This window comes from Copadichromis virginalis, linkage group LG9 (assembly GCF_057382275.1).
Source record: "Copadichromis virginalis isolate Kocher_CV1m ecotype Utaka linkage group LG9, C_Virginalis_male_GT1.1, whole genome shotgun sequence".
Taxonomy (NCBI): domain Eukaryota; kingdom Metazoa; phylum Chordata; class Actinopteri; order Cichliformes; family Cichlidae; genus Copadichromis; species Copadichromis virginalis.
In genome coordinates this window covers 13,501,060-13,521,456 of record NC_140626.1, presented here as the reverse complement: position 1 = coordinate 13,521,456, position 20,397 = coordinate 13,501,060, and the positions used below count along the sequence as shown (strand labels likewise).

General features: G+C 43.7%; 1 protein-coding gene across 3 annotated transcripts in view; it reads right to left on the bottom strand.

Moving 5' to 3' along the window:
• The window catches only part of LOC146701552 (disco-interacting protein 2 homolog C-like), a 79,636-nt gene extending 59,372 nt beyond the window's left edge, over positions 1-20,264 (bottom strand). For all 3 annotated transcript variants that reach the window (XM_085467837.1, XM_085467838.1, XM_085467839.1), the window contains exon 1: positions 19,725-20,264. In XM_085467837.1, the coding sequence (XP_085323963.1) occupies positions 19,725-19,803 (79 nt within the window). In that variant the 5' untranslated portion in view covers positions 19,804-20,264. The remainder of the gene's footprint in view (positions 1-19,724) is intronic.
• Between the last annotated feature and the right edge of the window lie 133 nt (positions 20,265-20,397).

The following is a 20,397-nucleotide window of genomic DNA, read 5'->3' as shown; positions in this document are numbered from 1 at the left end:
AATTCATGGTTCGGGTCGATATTTTTTCGATACAAAAAAAATGTTCATGCCTTTTTAATTTGTCATTTATTAAAATTATAAATATATATTTTAACTCAAAAGTACAGTTTTTAAATTTAATGTTGCTGAAACAACAAAGTAATAAAAAAAAATCTATCTGATGGAGAAATCACTCATCTTTGGAAAAGAGAGTTTATTACAGAGAAATGTCTCTTTCCAAAATAAAAGCTATACTATCCGCTTCTTCTGGGCTATATTCTCAGCAGCATATTAAACATATCAGGTCCCCATAAGGAGAATCCTGTGCTAACGGCTGTCTAAATGACTCGGGTGAAGTTTGTAGCATGCGTGCTTGTTGTTTTTGTCTGCTTCCACTTGTCTTTGCACTAGGATGATGTCGGCGTAAATGTGCAGTCATATTCGTTGTGTTCCCACTAGTGCTGTCAGCGTTAATCTGAAATGACGTCACTTGCCCCTCCCTTCCTTCCCTCCCCATCTCCAGCTGCCTCCCTCTTCCCGCTCCACCACAACCACCCACACATGCAGGACCTTGGAGTAGGGGTATGTCACCAGGGTGCAGAGGAGGCTCCCCCCCCTCTGTCCCCTTCTGGCTGCCTCTGCCTCAATTTTATCCCACAACTTAGACATTCACATTACTCACACTCTCATTACACATACATATAGGATCTTGGGGGTGGGCACGATACACGGAATCCAAAGTACCATCAGGGTGTACACCCCACCCCTGGCGTCGTTGCCCACCTCTCAATTTTAAATACACGTAGACATTGAGGGCTAGCAGGAGGGACCATGCGCTTACCTGCTGCTCTCTGGCAGGTAGCTCCATGCCCTCCTGGGTTTTAAATGCACCTTAGAACACAAATGCATCAACACTACAATGAGCGGGTGGAGGGAGGTTTGGAGTCTTCTCTCACCCCCATTCTCTGCGACCTGCTGGAGCGGGGGGGCTAGGACTAGGAGGAGGAGTTGGCCGTCCGACTGCGGTCTGGAGTGTGGGGCCTTCCTGCTGCTGCGGAGTCGGGGCGGTCTGCCTCCCCCCACCGCAGGGAAAAGGGTAACACCACCTGGGTCTGGGTGCAGTTCCCCCCTCCAGGGGCAAGGGTACCTAGACCCGATTTGTAGAGTACGCTTGGGGAGTGTGATCGTGTGTACAGCGTCTCTTTATGTCTGTCTCCACGTTGGTTGAGTGTGGAGTAAGTGCATATGAGAGCATGAGGGTGGGAATGGATGTTTGTGTCTGTGTGTGCCTGTATGTCTGTGTCTATATGTCAGGTTGGGTGTCAGGCGCCACCTCTCTGGGGACATCTCAGGCCCTCCAAGGTTTGGAGGCCTATCTCCCCCTACCACCACTTCCCCTGCCAGTGGCGGACCCCCTCAGACATCGGTGTGTTGGTGGTTCTTTGTGTCTGGGGATGGGCGTCCAGGTACACACCGGCTCATTCCTTGGCGGCCGCTTGTCGGGGCCTGGGGCCTGGGGCTCGCTCGGGCCACTTTGGAGGTGGGGTGCCCCCGGCCTCTCGGCCTGGGGCTCGGTCACTCAGGCACGGCTGGCTGCCGGCGGAGCTCACGGGCGCGTCACTGCAACTCCCCCTGGCTTCTGCTCCGCGGCTGCTGAGTGAGCCCTCATCTGGGACTCTCCTCAGCTCTTTCTGGGACAGTGGCGCGGCTGCCCCTCTGTTGGTCTTCCTTGGTCTCTTGTGTTCTGGGGGCCTCTGGATGTCTGGAGTTTTGATCTCCTCCATACCTGCTTCATGCCCTGGAGGACGGGGCTGTGCCCCCCCCACACCCTCTAGCAGATTATTACAAGAAGGAACCTTTTAAAAAAACAAGCGCGTCCATGCTCACAGGTGTACACACGGGTGATCACACCCACAAACTACACCCTTTTTGGCTCCTACCTCAAAGCACACTGTGTTCTGTTGATCTTATGTGCTGCACAATGATGTTTAACATTTGGTATTTGCTGTCATATTCCCATATATCATTGTGATGTTGTTTGTTCTGTTGCTCTTGTTCTCTTCTGCTTGTTTTCTTTTTTCTTTCTCAGCAGGTGACCCAGGTGATTGATATATGCATTTTTTTCTTCTCTGCCCGTTCTGTTGGTTTTTGTTTTTTGCCCTTCTCCCCCGTCCCTCTTCTCAGCTGTTTCTCTTTCTTTCTCCCCTTCTTTCCCCCAGTCAAGTCTGTCCCGTATTCAGCAAGTGAAAATAAAAGAAACAATAAAAGGTGAATCAAATGGACCATTAAGGCAAGGCTGGGATGGTCAATTTGGTAAAGTAAATCCGTTGGGCATCTTTCTCTGCCTTTAGACAACAATTCTGATGGCAAAAGAGCCAAACGGGACAGGCAAAAAAAAAAAAAAAAAATCTGAAATGACGTTAACGCCACAACACGGCAAATCTCCGTTAACGAGCTACCGCGGATCGCCCCGTGCGTGGGGCTGGACGGCCAACACGTTAACGAGCTAACTGCGCTAACACACTAGTTCCCACCCATGTAATTGAGCATTGCATGGCACATCCGACATACTGTTTTACTTTAGTCCATGACGCGCTTACCTTCAGGGTCATACGTCACATGAAAACCAAAATAGTTCCAAACACCACATCTGAATGAGGGTGGGGGAGGTTCAATTTGCCATGTTGCAAGGAGAGCTTAGCTTCTGTCTCGCTAGCTTGCCCTGCGCTCAGTGAATCTGCGTTTGACTACTCCGCCTAGGCTGCACTGTCGAGCGCAGATCCACTGAGCGCTCAACACAGACAGCATCGTCAGAAGGAAAGTTGATAAAATAAATTAAAAATTTTGTATTGTTCGATACATATGCGTACCGAACCGAAAGCACTGTATCGAACGGTTCAACATCGATACGAGTATCGTTGCACCCCTAAAATTAAAGTGACTAACAGTTTCATATAGCTCTTAAATACACACACAACATTTGTATGGTCAGTGTTTAACTGCATTAATTCTATTCAATATTTTTAAGATCATTTCTAACTTGTAGAGTATTCAACTAGTCTCATTTTTTCAGTCGTTTAAACAAAACAGTAAATTAGTTGACAAGGGGACCTCTAACGCAAATATGGTCAAATCTGGCTCTAAGAATCAAACGAGACAACCCGGCTGATAACGTTGAGGCTTTGAAAACCCAATGAGTTGTCTATTCTGCGTTTTATACTGTCCATGGATGCTTCCAAAATGAGCTGCATCACATTTAGCTTGAACGACAATGAGCTAGGGTTATTACAGCTATGCAGTGAATCGAAACAGAATAAAAACTGGACACTGGAAGCTACTGGGACCCATAAAACTGACTGAAATGATACTGTGCAGATGATTACATCCTTCCATACCATGGCAATCACCTTCATCTAGGAAATATCTGAAGGCTCTCTTTCCATTAGCTTGGCTTGAATTTGGGCTTTTATGAGAAGTGCAAAAATCAAAAGTGGGAAAAGCCATAAATGAAATTCTTCTTCACTCGTCCTCTGTCACACCGACCCTCTGCATATCCTCCTGCACTACATCCATGAACCTGCACATGTCCATGCTCATCCAGCCTCTATAACTTCGTCTCCAAACCGCTAAACCTGCACTGTTCCTTCTCATTTCTAACCCTGTCCATTCTGCTCACTCCCAGCGAAAATCTCAGCATCGCCAACTCTGTCACCTCCAGCTCAGCCTCCTGTCTTTTTATTGGCACTCACCTGTTCTAATGGCATTACTTCATAGCAGGTCTCTACCATTTTGCAAACCTTCCCTTTTACTCTTGTTGAATCAAATCACCACTGGCGCTCATCCCCACCCTGCCTACACTCTTTTCTTCACCTCTCCTGTGCACTGCAAGAAATCATAATTAAAATTAAACCCAATTAACTCTCTAATAAACACACAAACTAATTTTAAAAAAATCATGAAAAAAACAGAACTATTGTAGAGCTGTGGCACAGTGTGGTGGGCGTGTTTGACATATGTGGCTGGAAAACATATAGATAGATAGATAGATAGATAGATAGATAGATAGATAGATAGATAGATAGATAGATAGATAGATAGATAGATAGATAGATAGATAGATAGATAGATAGATAGATAGATAGATAGGTGTGTGTGTGTGTGTGTGTGTGTGTGTGTGTGTTACATCTGACTGAGGTGTTTTCTCTGTTTATTCCTGGTTTCTTCTCTCTCTAATTCACACACACGAGCGGTCCATAGGGAGACGCCATCTTCCACTTGCAGCGCAGCAGAGCAGGGAGGGAGTTGCCTAGCAACGGTTCTCCTGGAGAAGGCCTGAAACGGCCATCTTGGATTTGGAGCATCAGATGTGAGAAGTGGGCTAATGATACCTGCCAGGGGGAGTGCATATGTTCGAGTCTGTGAGGTGTGTGTTTGTGCGAGGTGTGTGTGTGTGAGTCGCAGCAGCCTGTATTGGCAGCCTAATTACTTTCCTTCGTCTCGCCGCTCCCTCTCTTCCCCGCTCCTCGACGCTCACCTGTTTTAATGGCACACAGCTGAGAGAGGATCGATAGCGGCTGACTGCAAATTGGAGTTTTTACGCCAACGCGCAGTTGAAAGGTTTGGCAAAAAAAAAAAAAACCAGTGCCAGAGAGCAAGTGAGAGAGAACCATGAAAACTTATTTTACCAAATTCACCATAAACCTGTGATGTAGTCTGCAGAGAACACATTCCAGATTTCTGGATGTTTTACCACCAACTTTTTCTGCAACAATATAATCATGTCAGTCACAAAAAACAAAAAAAGTCTCAACAGTCTCAATTAATCACTTGATTTAATAAAACCATAAAACGAGTAGTAGTTACAATTTCCTAAAGAATATCTTGTGTGCTTGTGTTGCTTGTTTGGCTCGATCAGTGCTGCAAAACCAAGAATTATCTTTTGTTTTTTTAATCACAGCAGAAAACCAGACGTTTACAGTCCAAAATCCAAAATTACTCATCATAGGAGTAAATAAAACCCTAAAATACACATCTAATGCTAGCATGAGGACCCCTACCAGACGCAGGGGCTGGTCAGGATTCAAACCCCGATCTATCGTTCCAAACATGGAAGTGTTGCTACTACACTAACCAGCTACACGACTCACACCCCCCAAACGATCTCCAAGCTACCGAGTAAATCCTGGGCGTGGTCAGAGAAAGAAAGGAAGTTGGAGAAGCAGAGGTAAGCAATATCGCCCTAAAGTGGTCCTAGTGGATCACATGGACGAAGCAACACTAACCGGTATAGAAATGAGCAAACAAACACGTGTGTCTGCTACGCACTAACACCACCCACACAGCACATAAGCTACATCGGTAATGCCTTGTGGCGCTGTGCTGGATGGAGCGTGATTTACTGACTACGCTCCTCTGTCATGCCAATGTCACAGCAATGGCGGTGAGGGTGCTGTCAGGGCTAGCACTGATTAGCAGACCATGCACCCAATCAGTGCAGTTTTCTTAATGTTACCTGATAACGTATCATTCAATAAAGTCAATAAAGCTGATTCTGATCATTCTTTGGTCTAAATCTGGTCAAATAAACCAAAACCAAAAAACAGTGATGGCCAAAAAGCTAACACTGAGTTCAACACTACGCATAAGCAGTAAAAAAGAACGGATGTGGCGACCTAGATGTCACCTGTTAGATAGGTAACATCATGAAAGCCTCGAGCCAAATTTTTTTGTCATCCCAATTTCGGTGTTGAATACTTGTGATTGTGAATGATTAGCCAATGAGGCTATCCTGGATAAGCCTCCTTTCTTACACTTGAAAAACCACATTTTACAAGACGAACTTAATATTTTCTTCAGTATAACCAGAAATGAGTGACTCAGGTGGTTCCTTTTAGGTCATTCAGCTCGATGATCTGCACCTTTAACAATATATCAGGAACTATGAGCTGATGGAAAAGGGGTGCCTGGATGGGAAATCATAATTACATCTCTTAAATTAAGAAAAAATCTTAAAAAATAATTAAGAGGATGTAGAACCTTTTCTCCTGTCAACTGGCTGCAGCAAAATCTAGATGCACAGCATCACTGTTGGCTCTGCATTACACACAACCGTTCTATTGGCTGGACTCTGCTCTGCCGTCCTTTTCCTTAACATCCAGCTTTCACTTGATCTCTCTCTTTCTTATCACATAATCATAAACAGCCAGTCCACCCACAAAGCCACCATGGTAACCAAATCTACCTCCAGCAGGCACACTCAAACACACACACACACACACACACACACACACACACACACACACACACACACATACGCACACACATAAAGGAGGACTAAAGCATGCGTCATGCTTTGGGGACCTTGGGCTGTCACACTCACATGCAGGGACCCGTGTGGATGGCGGGGCGTCCTCTGGCTTTACAACTTGTGTGTCCACAGCAAAGCCAGGGACAACACGGGTACACACAGAAACACACACATTTATACAGTATATGTCTAAATATACACACAGTTGTAGCAGCAGCCAAGCGTCACGTCCACAATGGCAGAAAAGCAGAAAACCAGGGCGCCCTGTCGGAGCAGTGGGTTAAGATGCCACCAGTGGACATACAGTATCATGTCCGAGGGGAAACAGTGATACGCGTCCATCACAGTTTCCCACAGTCCAAAGAAACTCAGCTCGGGATATGAAACACAGACAAAGGCTACAAATGGTTACAAAGAGGAGGCAGAGAACTACACATATATATCATAATTGCAGATACATTTTCTGATAAAAGGCTAATCTATTATCAGAGGAGATGCATCTATTATTAATGCATTACTTCTATTAAGAGATGCATTTACTTGTCACTCCCTAATTTCTGTCAGTAACATATCTGAGGGGTAATGAGCTCGCAGCCTCATCAGCCAGACGGTATTCTGCTGCTGCAATAAGTCACTTACTTCAAACCAGAGTCGTCTGACTGAATTTTGCAGGACTGATCGTTCGCTCGCTCAAACACGGTTTATGAAACAGTCACTCATGTATTGATTTGCACTTCCTGGACATGAATTTTCCAACCTTATTTTTGTGCCTGAGCTCAGATCTGTCTGGTCTCATTTGTACTTATTTGTGTCCATGTAGAAGAAATGAATATTTTCCTTTTGTGTATGACTCCACTTGTGCCTATTTTATTTTTAAAAAGATGTCGATTTAAAGCACATCACAAATGATTGATTTAATGTAATTTGTTTTCATATTGTACTTATGTAACACAATGACAAGGAAAATTGACTTGTAATTACATTTTTGAGTGCCTGGTTTTATTGATCCATTGATCCATATCCAAATAATATTTATTTCTGGGAATAAATGATATTAAAAAATTAAAAAGAACAAGAAAATCGGTCTGCAATTTCACAATCAGTGTATCTACAGTCTGGATAATAAACCGTTTGATGGCATTACTGGGCTCTGCAAACTTTTCATTATACTTGGCACCTTGTAAACAAGCAGTCACACTGAAAAAAACTCTACAAGCTCGTCTTTGCTTCAAGTGGCTTAATCGAGTAAATGTTCGGTCTCCTCACTCAATAAATGACACTAACTGTTCAAAATTAGACTCAATTTGCAGTTCAACACTGAATCCATTCAGCGTTTGAGCTGTAGTGACACCTCTCTCTCTGTTTCTGCTGCTCCTCACTCTGACCTAATTAAAAGGTTAAACTGTCAAATTAAGGCAGAAACAGACACGCAAAGCAACATTTTTCCTGCCTATGAAGGGACCTCTGGGGTGAGACAACATTTAACGGGATCAGTCCATGTAAAAGCCGATGAGTCTTGGAGGAACCAAAATATGCAATATGCCCGAGGAGTTAATAAATCTGTTTGAGAAAAATAAAAACCTCTTTGGGTAAAATACACAAAAAAAAATCATCTATGTAGGACAAAAATCCTGCAGAGAAAAATTCTGGATTCTCACACTGACATCATCAGTGCATGTAATTGTTCCTATAGCTCAACAGTTCTGCTCAGTTATTGGTCACAAATGTCTAACCAATGCTTGTTTCCACTTTTCAAGAACTGGGATTTGACTGGTTTTAGTGATTAGCATCAATGGAGTATAATAAACAAGCAATGTGAAGACGTCACTGTGGTTTGCGTAAATAATGATAAGCATCCTTCTCCGTATTTACCATTTTAAACTCGATTAGGGTAGCTTTGCATGACTCACAATTTGAAATAATCCTTATGCATGTTATACTGGGCCTTGGTGCCTTGCAAAGACTATGGGTATGAACAACAGCTGAGTGGGGCTTCTGTGCCTGAGATTAGAGCTGGGCGATATATCGAGTTTTTTAAAAATATCGATATATTTTTATACGAGATATAAGATGTGACAACATCCTTTATATGGATATAGTCTATGTTACGTTATAATTATACTTGTGGAGCCACAAGTTTGCCTCTCTTTGTCCACTTTTGTCTCTACGCAACGTTACTCGACCTCGCCTCTCCTTCACTGAACACAACTCCCCCTCCTCCCCCATCGCTTCACCTGCAGGCAGCGACAGGATGGACACGGCAAATCTCCGTTAACGAGTTACTGCGCATCACCCCGTGCGTGGGGCTGGACGGCGTCAACGTGTTAACGAGCTAACCGCGCTAACGTCATGCAGCCTAAAATCCTTTCATTCTCTCAAAAATCGACAGCGCGCCTTATGTATGAATTCTGGTTGTGCTTGATGACCGCGAACCGATTTTATGTGGAACACGGCGCTCAGCAATCTGTCAAAAAATGTTTTAGTACGACTTTGGTCAGGTACGAAGCTGCACCGCTTGATGGATTGTCGGAGCATTACGGCTACCGAGGAGCCTCGCGGAGTGATACGTACTGTGCTTCAACGTAATATTACCCTATTGTGTGTGTATAAGGACCATACATGGCACCTGTTAAGAGACATGGTTACGAAGCGGATTTCTATGGGCTCAAAATGTGGTCATAAATATTTTGTACTTGTAAATCAGGATTTGTATGTGTAAAAAGAATTTGTGCGTGCGTAAAAAAGATTTGTATACGTAAAAAAGATTTGTGTGTGTGTAAAAAAGATTTGTGTGTATGTAAAAAAGATTTGTGTGTGTGTAAAAAAGATTTGTGTGTGGACTTAGCCAAAAAAAACCCTGCAAGTTACAAGTACGAATTTTGACCCTATTTTTCTTCCTTTAAGCTGATTGGTCAATGTCATGTCAATCACAAATGTAACAATCCAATCAGAGAACAGATGGGTTTGGCTGTCGAGGGGCGCTTTTTTTGAACTGCAGGTCTTTGAAGGGAATAAATGCCCTTTTACATGCCAACCCAGCGTTTTCCTTCATCACCACGAAGGAAAACAGTCTGTGGTCGTCTGAGTTTGGTGATTTTTGTGTCACAGGTCTACGTGTTTAATACAGGGACTTCCACAGCCTTTTCAACAGCGCTGCGGACGCGGGGGGGGGCAGTGTTTTGGAAATGACAGTCTTCATTACAAAGCTTTCTTCGTTATGAATTAGCATACATGTTTTTATTGAACATTTGAAGAACTAGCAAGAAAACCCCAGAAACTCTTGTAGGGGACAAAAAGTCAGAGATAGAAACAACAAGGAGCAGGTGCATCTAGTACAGGTAGAGCTGCTGCAAAAACCCACAGAGCCCAGCAAGGACCTGCAGTTCAAAAAAGTGCCCCTCCGACAGCCAAACCCATCTGTTCTCTGATTGAATTGTTTAATTTGTGATTGACATGACATTGACCAATCAGCTTAAAGGAAGAAAAATAGGGTCAAAATTCGTACTTGTAACTTGGAGGGTTTTATTGGCTAAGTCCACACACAAATCTTTTTTATGCACACACAAATTTTTTTTACACATACAAATCTTTTTTACGCACGCACAAATCTTTTTTACACACGCACAAATCTTTTTTACACATACAAATCCTGATTTACAAGTACAAAATATTTATGACCACATTTTGAGCCCATAGATTTCAAACTCCAGGCTGTCAGTCACGCAGTAGAGGTTGGGAACAGAGCAGCTGTGAAATCTGTCTATGTTATTATGCTCAGTGTCTTTTAGTTTACATTTTGCCTGCACAATTGTGAGCTCTTTGTTATGCACAAAAACAACATAGTTTTCTTTTATTTATGGAGCATGATTATTTAATAAATGCTCATAATTTATTTTTGAGTAGTTTTTTTCATGTACATCTATGCCGTATGTTAATTAAAGTGCCTGTGTGACATCTGGGACACAGCTTTGACTAAGAACTCTCTTTTTGTTCTTACTTTATGGCTTTAAAAAAATATCGAGATATGAATTTTGGGTCATATCGCCCAGCCCTACCTGAGATGACCATTTTAGAGACATCCTCCCACTAAGACACAAGTGTCAAACTCCAGGCCTCAAAGGCCGGTGTCCTGCAGGTTTTAGATGTGTCCTTGAACCATCACAGCTGATTTAAATTACCTCCTCAACATGTCTTGAAGTTCTCCAGAGGCCTGATAATGAACTAATCATTTGATTCAAGTGTGTTGACCCAGGGTGAGATCTAAAACCTGCAGGACACCGGCCCTCAAGGCCTGGAGTTCTCCACACCTGCTTCAAGACATCATACAAATAACTGTATATATGAAATAAAAGAAATAATACTTTTTAATATACTGATTGAAGAGGGCTGGAAATGATTAGACAAATTAAACTCTGATTAACTAATTATTTACCTTTTTATTCAAACCTCCTAAATGTAAGAGCTTGCAGCTTCTGTGGGCATAAATGCCAAATCATGATCTTTGCACAGCAAGTTTTTAATACAACTCAATAAAACCTTGTGTTTCTAGTTTTTTCAAAGTTGGGGATAATAGTGGAATATCACTCAGTGCATTCACACACAGTAGTTTGTCCAGTAGACGGTGCAGGGAAGGCTGAACTCACAATCAGTGATACCATGACACCATTATTCACATTTAAAATCCAGTACTGGGTCTGGATGTAATTTTAAAGTATTAAAATCCAGCCATGGACTTCACAGTCTTCACTATGCACTCACTCTCCAGACTAAATAAAAAAAACTCTTGGGCAAATTAAGTGATACTAAAAGTAGTACCACTGAGAATTAGTTGAGTCCAGCAGCTTAAAGTCATGCCAAGTTGGGAGTTTAGATGAGTGATTTAGGCGATGATGTAACTTTCTTCTTAACACAAACAAAACAGACAAGCAGCAATGAAACTCAGCACGAATTACTTGGTAACTTAAGTACAAAACTGTCCTAAAAGAAAGCTATACTATACAATAGCTTTTGCTGCTGACACGTTTCAGTCAGTACTGGATGACAGAACAAGTCCGGAGAACAATAGCCACGTGGTTTCCGGTTAAAAATGGGAAGCAGACCAGTGACAGCTCGATGAGTGGTGCGTTGGAGTGTTATCAGAATAGAGGGGCTGTCAGTCATTTGTCATGCAGCGTGTTTGAAATGACGTCTGTCTCCATCACATGCCCGCTGAGTCTCACAGCAAGCAAAACTAGACTGTGGGCCTCAGTTCTGTGGGCGTGTTGCGCAATTTGACTGCTCAATGAAGACGACTCAGATCAGAAGCGTTCAGATTGACTGAAAATCAATGTCAGGATTGTGCTGATGATCAGACATCAGGACTCCTTAAACAACACTGTGAAACCATCACATAGTCACAACACATTAAAGCTGCTTGCTGCTAATTTGTTTTGATGTCTAGAGTAAAGGTGAGGTACAGGATTCACATGGACGTGATTCAAGCTTAATTCCCATTTCACTTTGAATAGGCTGATAGAGTAGATGGTATAAAATGGAGAAAGTCCAATTGCAAAGCGTCAAGTTGAAGCTTAATTTAAATGTCTGTGCTGAAGCTACGTAAAGCCTGTGAAGTAGTCTATGCAAGTGGCCAGCGCTCCTGTGCAATTTAATTACCAAAACTGTAGTCGGCAATAGTTTATATTTAGTTTATCTCCTTGACTTGATTTATTCTCTTTCCAGTCGATTTGAAAAATGATGCCAGAAACAGAAAATGCCTTGGAGAAAAAGACGGTATTGAACAGGCCAATCACGGCCAGTAACGTTTGGGGATGTGCACATCAAGTCATGACAGTTACAGCGTACGTAAGAACTTTTGCCATCTCCATCAGACTGTGAAACTGCATGCTTATTGGTCAAGAATCTGTGATTGTCAAGTTAACCAATGGGTATACCCACAATCATCCTCCTTTCTGAATCAAAGGAGGATGATAGTGGAGGATAATTCTCATATGAAGAGATCAGGGAAGTGTTATTGACTGTCACAGAGAAAGTTTTCCCAGAGACGACTGCATTCTGAAAATATCCTGAGAGAGCAGGTCGTTGCTTGTGCGGCTAAAAATGAAGGATAAGTTAATTAGCCTCCTGTATATGAACAATATCAGTAACAAGTACCTAACTTGCCTGAAACTATGTGCCAATCAAACCTTTGTCACCCTGCCTTGTGAGTAGGGATGGGTATCGTTCAGGTTTTATCCGATACCGGTGCCAAACCGGTACTTTTGAAACGGTGCCTGTGCTTAAACGGTGCTCGAACCGGTGCTTAAAGAATGGAGAACACAAACTTTGTCCAAAAACTTCTATCATAACAGTTTTGTATAACATGTTGCCTTTACTTAGACCGGACAAAGATAAAGGACTGTAGCATGCCTCATGTTCTCCTCCACCTATAAGATCCCCAATAATCAATACGCACAGTGAAGTCAGACTGTTGTAGGGCAGAGAGGGTCAGATAGCCAATTAGAGAAGAGATCAATCAGAAACAATTTGAAAAGCTAGAAATCATCAAGCAAAGCTTCGAGACAAACGTCAACCCAGCTGAGGCGGGTTTCATGCTGTCATACATGAGACTTATAATAATCCCGTCCATGTCAGAGAGTCAAGCTGCCCTTTTCTACCAGGCTTCATACTACATCAGATGATATCAAGATGTTTTACCCTGCAGACTGCAGTCACAAGAAGACTGTCATTTTCACCTGCCCTTATTTATATCTGGCTGCAACAAGGCAGCAACTACAAGACTCATCATTACAGAACTGAGCAATGACACAGCTAGAAAGGAGGGCCTGGGGCGGGGGTGGGTTGCAAAGCAGCTTATAGTGGCAGAGGCAAATATAGGGTGGCTGAAACACCACTAATAAGAGATTTACCAACTGGATGTGTAGAAGGGTAAAACCTGAACTGCAACTCAACTTGAATACATTAAATGCCTGAAGACATTTTCTCATCATTTACTATTTAGGCTCTAACGTGTAAAACAAACCCAACAACTTTTAAATATTACCAAAGATATGTCAGCAGGACTTTGCATATACACAGATATAACAAAATTTATCTTTAGGAAAGAACAGCTTATGTCTACTAAGATTTACAACTTTTAAAAGAATTTTTAATGAAATTTCAAGTCCAACTTTACAGTCACATCATACCAAAGCAAAGAGGAGTTTCACAACTGCGGTTTTTTGGGGGGTCAAAATTTAAATACTTATCTGACGCAAATGTGGACTCACCAGTATAGATGAAATTTGCTTTGTCATTACTTAGAGCTCAAGACACCAGTGGGTGTGTGTGTGTGTGTGTGTGTGTGTGTGTGTGTGTGTGTGTGTGTGTGTGTGTGTGTGTGTGTGTGTGTGTGTGTGTGGTTATGAATACAGATTAATACTTCTGCATTTTCTGAGCTTAGGAGCACAACAAGCCCATTTTCACTAAATTCACACATCTCCATGTCAGTGCACTTTTCACTATCGAGCAGTGCATCTGCTTTGAGCATTCTGGCAACAAAACTCTGCCAGGTTCTGCCACCCTAATTTACATGAAATATAATAATAATACAAGAGGATTTTATTAAACGATCAAGAAAAAAAACTAGACTTTAATAATTATTTGGAGATATCCAATTGTAAATGTCAGAAAAAGATGAATAGGATGTAGTGAAATGAGCCTAGTGTAAATAACTTACACAAATAACAGCAGAGCAGTTTTCCCTTATGAATTGCAATAATACCAAAAACCAGTACATTTATATTCTTAAAGGGATTTTTGTCAAAGTTAGCAAAGCAACATTTAAGTCAAGTGTGTTGCTTTTAAACAATAAAGAATCATTTCCAATCGTGTCCTCACAGTGAGGAATACAGATCAGTAATTTATCACTGCTGCTGGATCCATAATCAGGATTGGCAGATATCCAAGTTGGACTTGTGCTCCTCTAACTGTGACACCCAAAGCAACCTACTACACATGTTTCTTGGGCTTTTTTGAACAACATTACTTCTGGCCTCAAAAGCTACATAATCTAGTGCTTTGAAATTTCAAACAACAACTATATGCTGAGTGACATGTTGGTGTGGTCACTGGCACTGTTGCTTCACAGCAAGAGTGTCTCAGGTTCAAACCCACCAGCTGGCTGGGGCCTTCCTGTGTGGAGCTTGCATCTTGTCCCTGTTCCTGCGTGGGTTCTCTCTGGCTTCCTCCCACAATCCAAACACATACACTACCTATACACTAGGTTAGCTGTTGATTTTAAATTGTATGTAGGTGCGAATGTGGTTGTCTGTCTATATATGTCAGTTCTGTGACAGACCCTGGACTCTGGATGGAACTATAAACACCTAAATCTATGGAGTACAATAAGAAGAACTTTGCATCCCATCCTGATTGGAAACTCTCCTCCACAGCAGTGCTTCATTCATCAAGCCTGATCAACTTAATCACACATAATAGTGTAAATACTCATTAATTATTCATCAACATCCCTGGGAAAGAGGCCGCGTGAGGCACTGCAGATACAAAAAAACAACAAGGCTACACTGACCTGAAATGTACGGCTTCAGGCCACAGATGCACGCTGTTGTTGTTGTTGTTGTGTTCATGCACACACAGAATCTAGGCCTGCATTGTTAATGAGAAAAAAAACTGCAATATGGCATTTTACAAAACCCCCAAATCTGCAAGAATTTAGAAGTGAAACGCAACAATCACCCTCACCAGCTCCTGATAAATATTCAATACAAAAAAGAAAAGAAAAAAATGAACAAAAGCTTTGATACCATGTGAAATATTTAGCAAGAGGAAGAAAATGTGCTGCTGCTGGGTTCACACCTGAGCAGCTCTCTGGTGATTAAACATGAACGAGTGTGTGGACATCCCCTCATTTTGTTTCTCCAGGTCAAAGCGTTTTACTTTTAACACCTGAGACTGGACCCACAGCTCACAGCGTGATCTCAAGACGTCCTTAAACACACCAGAAACATTCACAGCTTCATTCTACAGCACTTTAACAGTTAGTTCAGGGACTGCAGGAGAGCTGGACTTTGAGAGCTCTGCGGTTAACGCGGCCGTCCTTTGACGCTCCTATCATCCACCGACAGCTCGCTGCATCCCATCTGCAAGTCACTCTGCATAAGAGCGAACGCAAAACGCTTGAGAATGGCTCCTTAATGCCTAGAGGTCACAGCAATACAGCAGAGATGATGCGATTTAGGCGACAGTAAGTGAGGGAGTGAGGGAGAGGCTTATCTACCAGAGCTCAGCTGATTGCTGCGTTTATCTAATAAACAGGTGGAGCGCCGCACCGTCTCCTCAAAGACGAAGACTGAAGTTTCATCCTGCAGCTATACTCACTAAATGCAGCAGGAAATTGTAGCCTGACTTTCATTGCTGCACAATAACTGTAAAGGCACGGCGTCCTCAAACACCTTTATTAGGAGGCAGAATACCTGCTTTACCTCTCTGCCACAAATCAGACAAATATCATCTGCGGCATGTTTTAGCTTCTTAAAGGAGAACAATTCTGCTCATTTCCAGCATCACATTTTATTCTTAGAGTAGTTTGCGTTATTCACAAGTCTAAATAATCCTTAAGTATCTTATACCAGGCTGTGACGCAGCCCCTCAGCTCATCCACTGTCCTCCTCTCAAAGCAACTTTCACCTGATTGGCTGCCAAGTGTAAATGGAGGCTGGGTGGCACTTATGTGCCTGAGATGACCATTCTAGGTACAACGCACTCTATGACATCATACAGAGCCAAGACAAATTTTTTTTTAAAAACTCAGTACTTACCTAAGAAACTAAGAATAGACTAGTAATGCTCTTTAGTGTCCCTCGTTGGGGTAATTCAATATGAAGCATAATAGGACCCCTTTAAGTTTTTTATGTAGTGACTGTACAAGAGATGAAATGGAGTTCTTTAAATCAGCCTTTCAAACATCAGTTAACAACAACTGAGGCTGGCGATCAATAAAGGCGATCGATACTTTCAGGGGTTTTTTTTGCAAACTAATTAATCCCTTATTCACAAACAACACATAATCCACTCATCTATTTTTCTGAACCTCCTTATCTGAGTCACAGGTGCGCCAGTCAAAACATACGTGTTTAGACCTCCCTCTCCGCACTCACTCCTCCACTTGATGGACCGTTTTTGTTTGCTATGTTGATTGATCTTTGTGCGCAAACAGTGACGCTGCCACAGCTCTGAAACATACTAGTGCTGAAGGCGCGAACGCTCCCTGCAGCATTCTCCTGAAACACAGGAGTCGCCCCTCATATAAAACCTCCACATCTCGTATGTGGGGGAGAAGTCAGAACCGGAAGCAAAGAAAGTTTCATCTTTTCAAACTGTAGCAACAACGCGAGGATACAAAAACTGCTGAAACAACACCGAAGAGTAGCTTGTGCCAGCGGATGTGATGTCACTTTCCGTGGATTAGTTATGTGCATTAATAGATCCTGAAGAAGCGATTAATCCCCAAAACGGTGCGGGCATCCACCCTTCTCTGGCTGGAGAACTGTGGCCTCAGATTTGGAGGTGCTAATTCTCATCCACACCACTTCACACACAGATGCCACCTAGCAGGACTACATCATCCCCAAATTCACTTGGTACATGCGACACTATTATCTGTTTCCGGGCCCAAATGCTCGATCAGTTCCCAAAAGCAAACAGTCACTGGCTCACCACCCAGAGGTAAAACAATCCAAATTCCTTTTACTCAAATGGAAAACAGCCCGGCTGCTTCACAAGGTTCAAACAATCAAAAACGTACAGCACCGCTGTAGGTAAAAGGTCGTAAACAGACACGAAAATCTACACACTGAGGATGTCTGGAGGATTAGTGAAGCACATGTAACAATGTGCGACCTGGTGAGTAGCTACAGAAACACATTAGCCCGGGAAACTGTAGGACGAGGGTTTAACTGCACTCAGTAAAAGTTCACCTTGATGGTCCCTGAGACAAAATCAGCAAACTTCAAATAAGCCAAACTTTTTAATCTGCTGCTGTGTGGTCTGAGGTACTCACTATGACAAAGTCTTGGCCCTAAATTTAATGTCCACACCCGACACCAGTGGCCTTCAAAAGGCGTTTCATCCAAAGAGTGGGACTGTAGTATTAACCAGCTGGCTAACAACTTGTTTCAATCACTTCCTGTTTGAGAACATTCATTTCAGAACTCCAAGGTTACTGCCACGTTCCAGTTACTTTGGATGTCGGATTTAGTGATTTCCAGTAGGAAAGTCGGAAAAGCGTAGAAGACCAGGGCTTGTTTCACTTCTTAGCAAAGCAGAGCAACTCACGTACCACAAACAAAACAACATAATGCTTGTTGTTTGTTGTAGGCAGGCTATTATTTTAGACATAAGGTTTCAAGTTTCTCTACTTGGACTTTATCTGGACTGTTTCTTACTTTGAAACTAATTGGTTAGTGTGTTGCTTTTCTCACCTGTGCAGTTTATTAATGGGCCGTGGTTACGCTGACAGCTTAACGCTCCACCCTAGCTTCCAAATGTGGACATTTTTGGATCTAAAAAAACAACAAGGTAGTAATCAAGGCCTTCCAAAACCAGTGGGTGACGTCGCTGTGGCTATGTCCATTTTTTACACTTTTTATGCAAGTAACAAGAACACAAAGCATTGTTTCCTATTAGCTGATGTTAACAAATTGGAGTTTTTAAAATCTCTTTGAAGAGACGCCATCCATCTGAGCGGCCTCATCTGCTGCTCGCCGCGCTCCTGTTTTGTAATGACCACAGGAACACGATCCCTTAATGATCCAACGCACACACACACATATATACACACACTGTTCTCACCCCGTGTTTGGATCAGTACACGTGACAGGCCCACACTGACATGTCCGTCGCACAATCAGGAGGCCTGTCATCCTTCAACCTGCTGTGATCCACCACTAACTCCACCAATCCCTCCATCACACACACACACACACCTGAATGTTTTCAGGCTGGCTGACGTTGGGCGTGACGTTTCCTCGTCGTCCTGCCGTTTCCATCATTAATAACATCTGCCAGCAGCAGGTTCTGCTCTGATAAACACTCTCGGCTGGATTAGGAGCTCCAGTCGGCCTGCAGCTGCCACACTTTCACCTCAGCATGTGTGTGTGTGCGTGCATGTGTGTCACTGCAGAGAGAAAATAAAGCCTTTTATGAATGATGAGGCTGATCAGAAAGAAACGGGACAGTCTGATGCATCGAGGTTTGACTGCTTTCAGGGGATTTCAAAGGCACGCGCCGATGTTTTTAGATTAAAGCCGCAGATTCTTGCTTGTCTGGACTAATTACTCGGCACTCGCCCCACAATTTACACTCAGTCTTCATCATCCTCGGAGAACACGTGAAAGCATTTTCAAACACATATACACCACAATCTCCATCACCTTCAACACATCAGATTTTGGCAGCATAACACACGCGCACACCTGCACACAAGCAGTAAATTGTTGGCAAAAAAGGGTGGCTCACATCCAGCATGTATCCAGGATCTCTCCCTGTGCAATGTAGACCCTCTCAGGCCTGTATAAATAAAATATGCCCTCCACATTATATAAGGCAGAGATGCTCACTGGCACTGGGATAACAACTGGGTGGGATGTTGTGATTGGGATTCAGTGGCCCATACAGAGGAGAGTGTGCATGTGTATGTGTGTGTGTGTGTGTGTGTGTGTGTGTGTGTGTGTGTGTGTGTGTGTGTGTGTGTGTGTGTGAAAAGAAGATGGTGGTGGTGGGAAGAATATTCCTCCTCATCCTCAGGCCCAAAAAAACAGAGAGAGCGAGGCAGGGATGCAAGCAGGAGTCTGCGATCACGGGCATCAAAAGCCAAGCTGCCCCCCTCTGTGCTGCGCTGTCACGCAGCGTTGCATCGCAATGCTATTATTAAACACACACACACACACACACGTACACACACACACACACACACACACATACACAGGTAGGCTCGGCTGACTGTGTCAACATCTCAAGGTCAAACAATGGCTCGATTTTCGGACCCAAAACGGGCGAACAGGCCGTGTCGGGTGTGTGTGTATGTGTGTGTGTGTTTCCTCCGCAGCTGAGACAAAGAGCAGCGGGAGAATCCCGCAGCCTGCTCCCGCTCAGCCCTCATCCTCCCCCGGCCACACAGAGCTGCTCAGGCCGGTCCCCTGACTGACAAACATCTGGATGGGAGGAGCGGGAGGGGACGAGGAGGAGGTGGAGGACGGGGCCGCAGGAATGAACGGTTAGATTCCGTTAGTAGGTACGGGCTCCCGGTGTGGATGGTGATGGTGATGAGATAACGTGATAACGAGAGAAAAGAGGAAGAGGAGGAGGAAGAGAAGTAGGAGGGGGAGGAGAGGGGAGGCTTTTCTCCCTCGCACCCCTCGTGTTTTTTTGATCCATTTCTTACCCTCTGACAGCTCCAGCTCCAGCTCCGCCAGCCGAGCTCGGATCTCCAGCGGTATCGGCGACGCCTCGCGGTCCGCCATTCGGCTCGTACCGTATTAAGCACGTCCCCGGTTCGACTGTTACCTCCGCTGCCGCCGCTGCTGTATCTCCTCCTGCCTCCTCCTCCTTCTCCTCCGCTCGGAAAAGGAGAGCTTCTCCTGGCGGCCCCTCCTCGGCGGAGGCGCGTGAAGACTGCGAGAACAAAGAGGATAAATGTGGCTCTTGGTTTAACGGGGGCCCGCCATGACGCCCGCTCCTTGAATCGGTAAAGACCCCGGTTTCGGTCGGCTCTCTATGCTGTCGTTGCGGCGGTTGTGGCGGTGATGATGATGATGATGATGATGAGGCTCGCGCAGCCCCGGTCTCAGAGCCGTTTGCAGCTTCTTGCCGCTGGTGTCACGTGACTCTACGGAGGAAGGAGGGAAAAGGGAGGGAGCTCCGCTCATCACCGGCAGGGGGCGCATCAACCAACCACACCTACAACGCCCAAATGAACCTGTATGGGAGCCCAAAAGTGGCACAATAAATACATAAATAAATAAACTCCTGGTTTAATTACACATAAATAAAAAATTGTATGATTATTTAATCTATTACTATTTATAAGTTCAAATGTTTTTTTTCTTTCACATTAG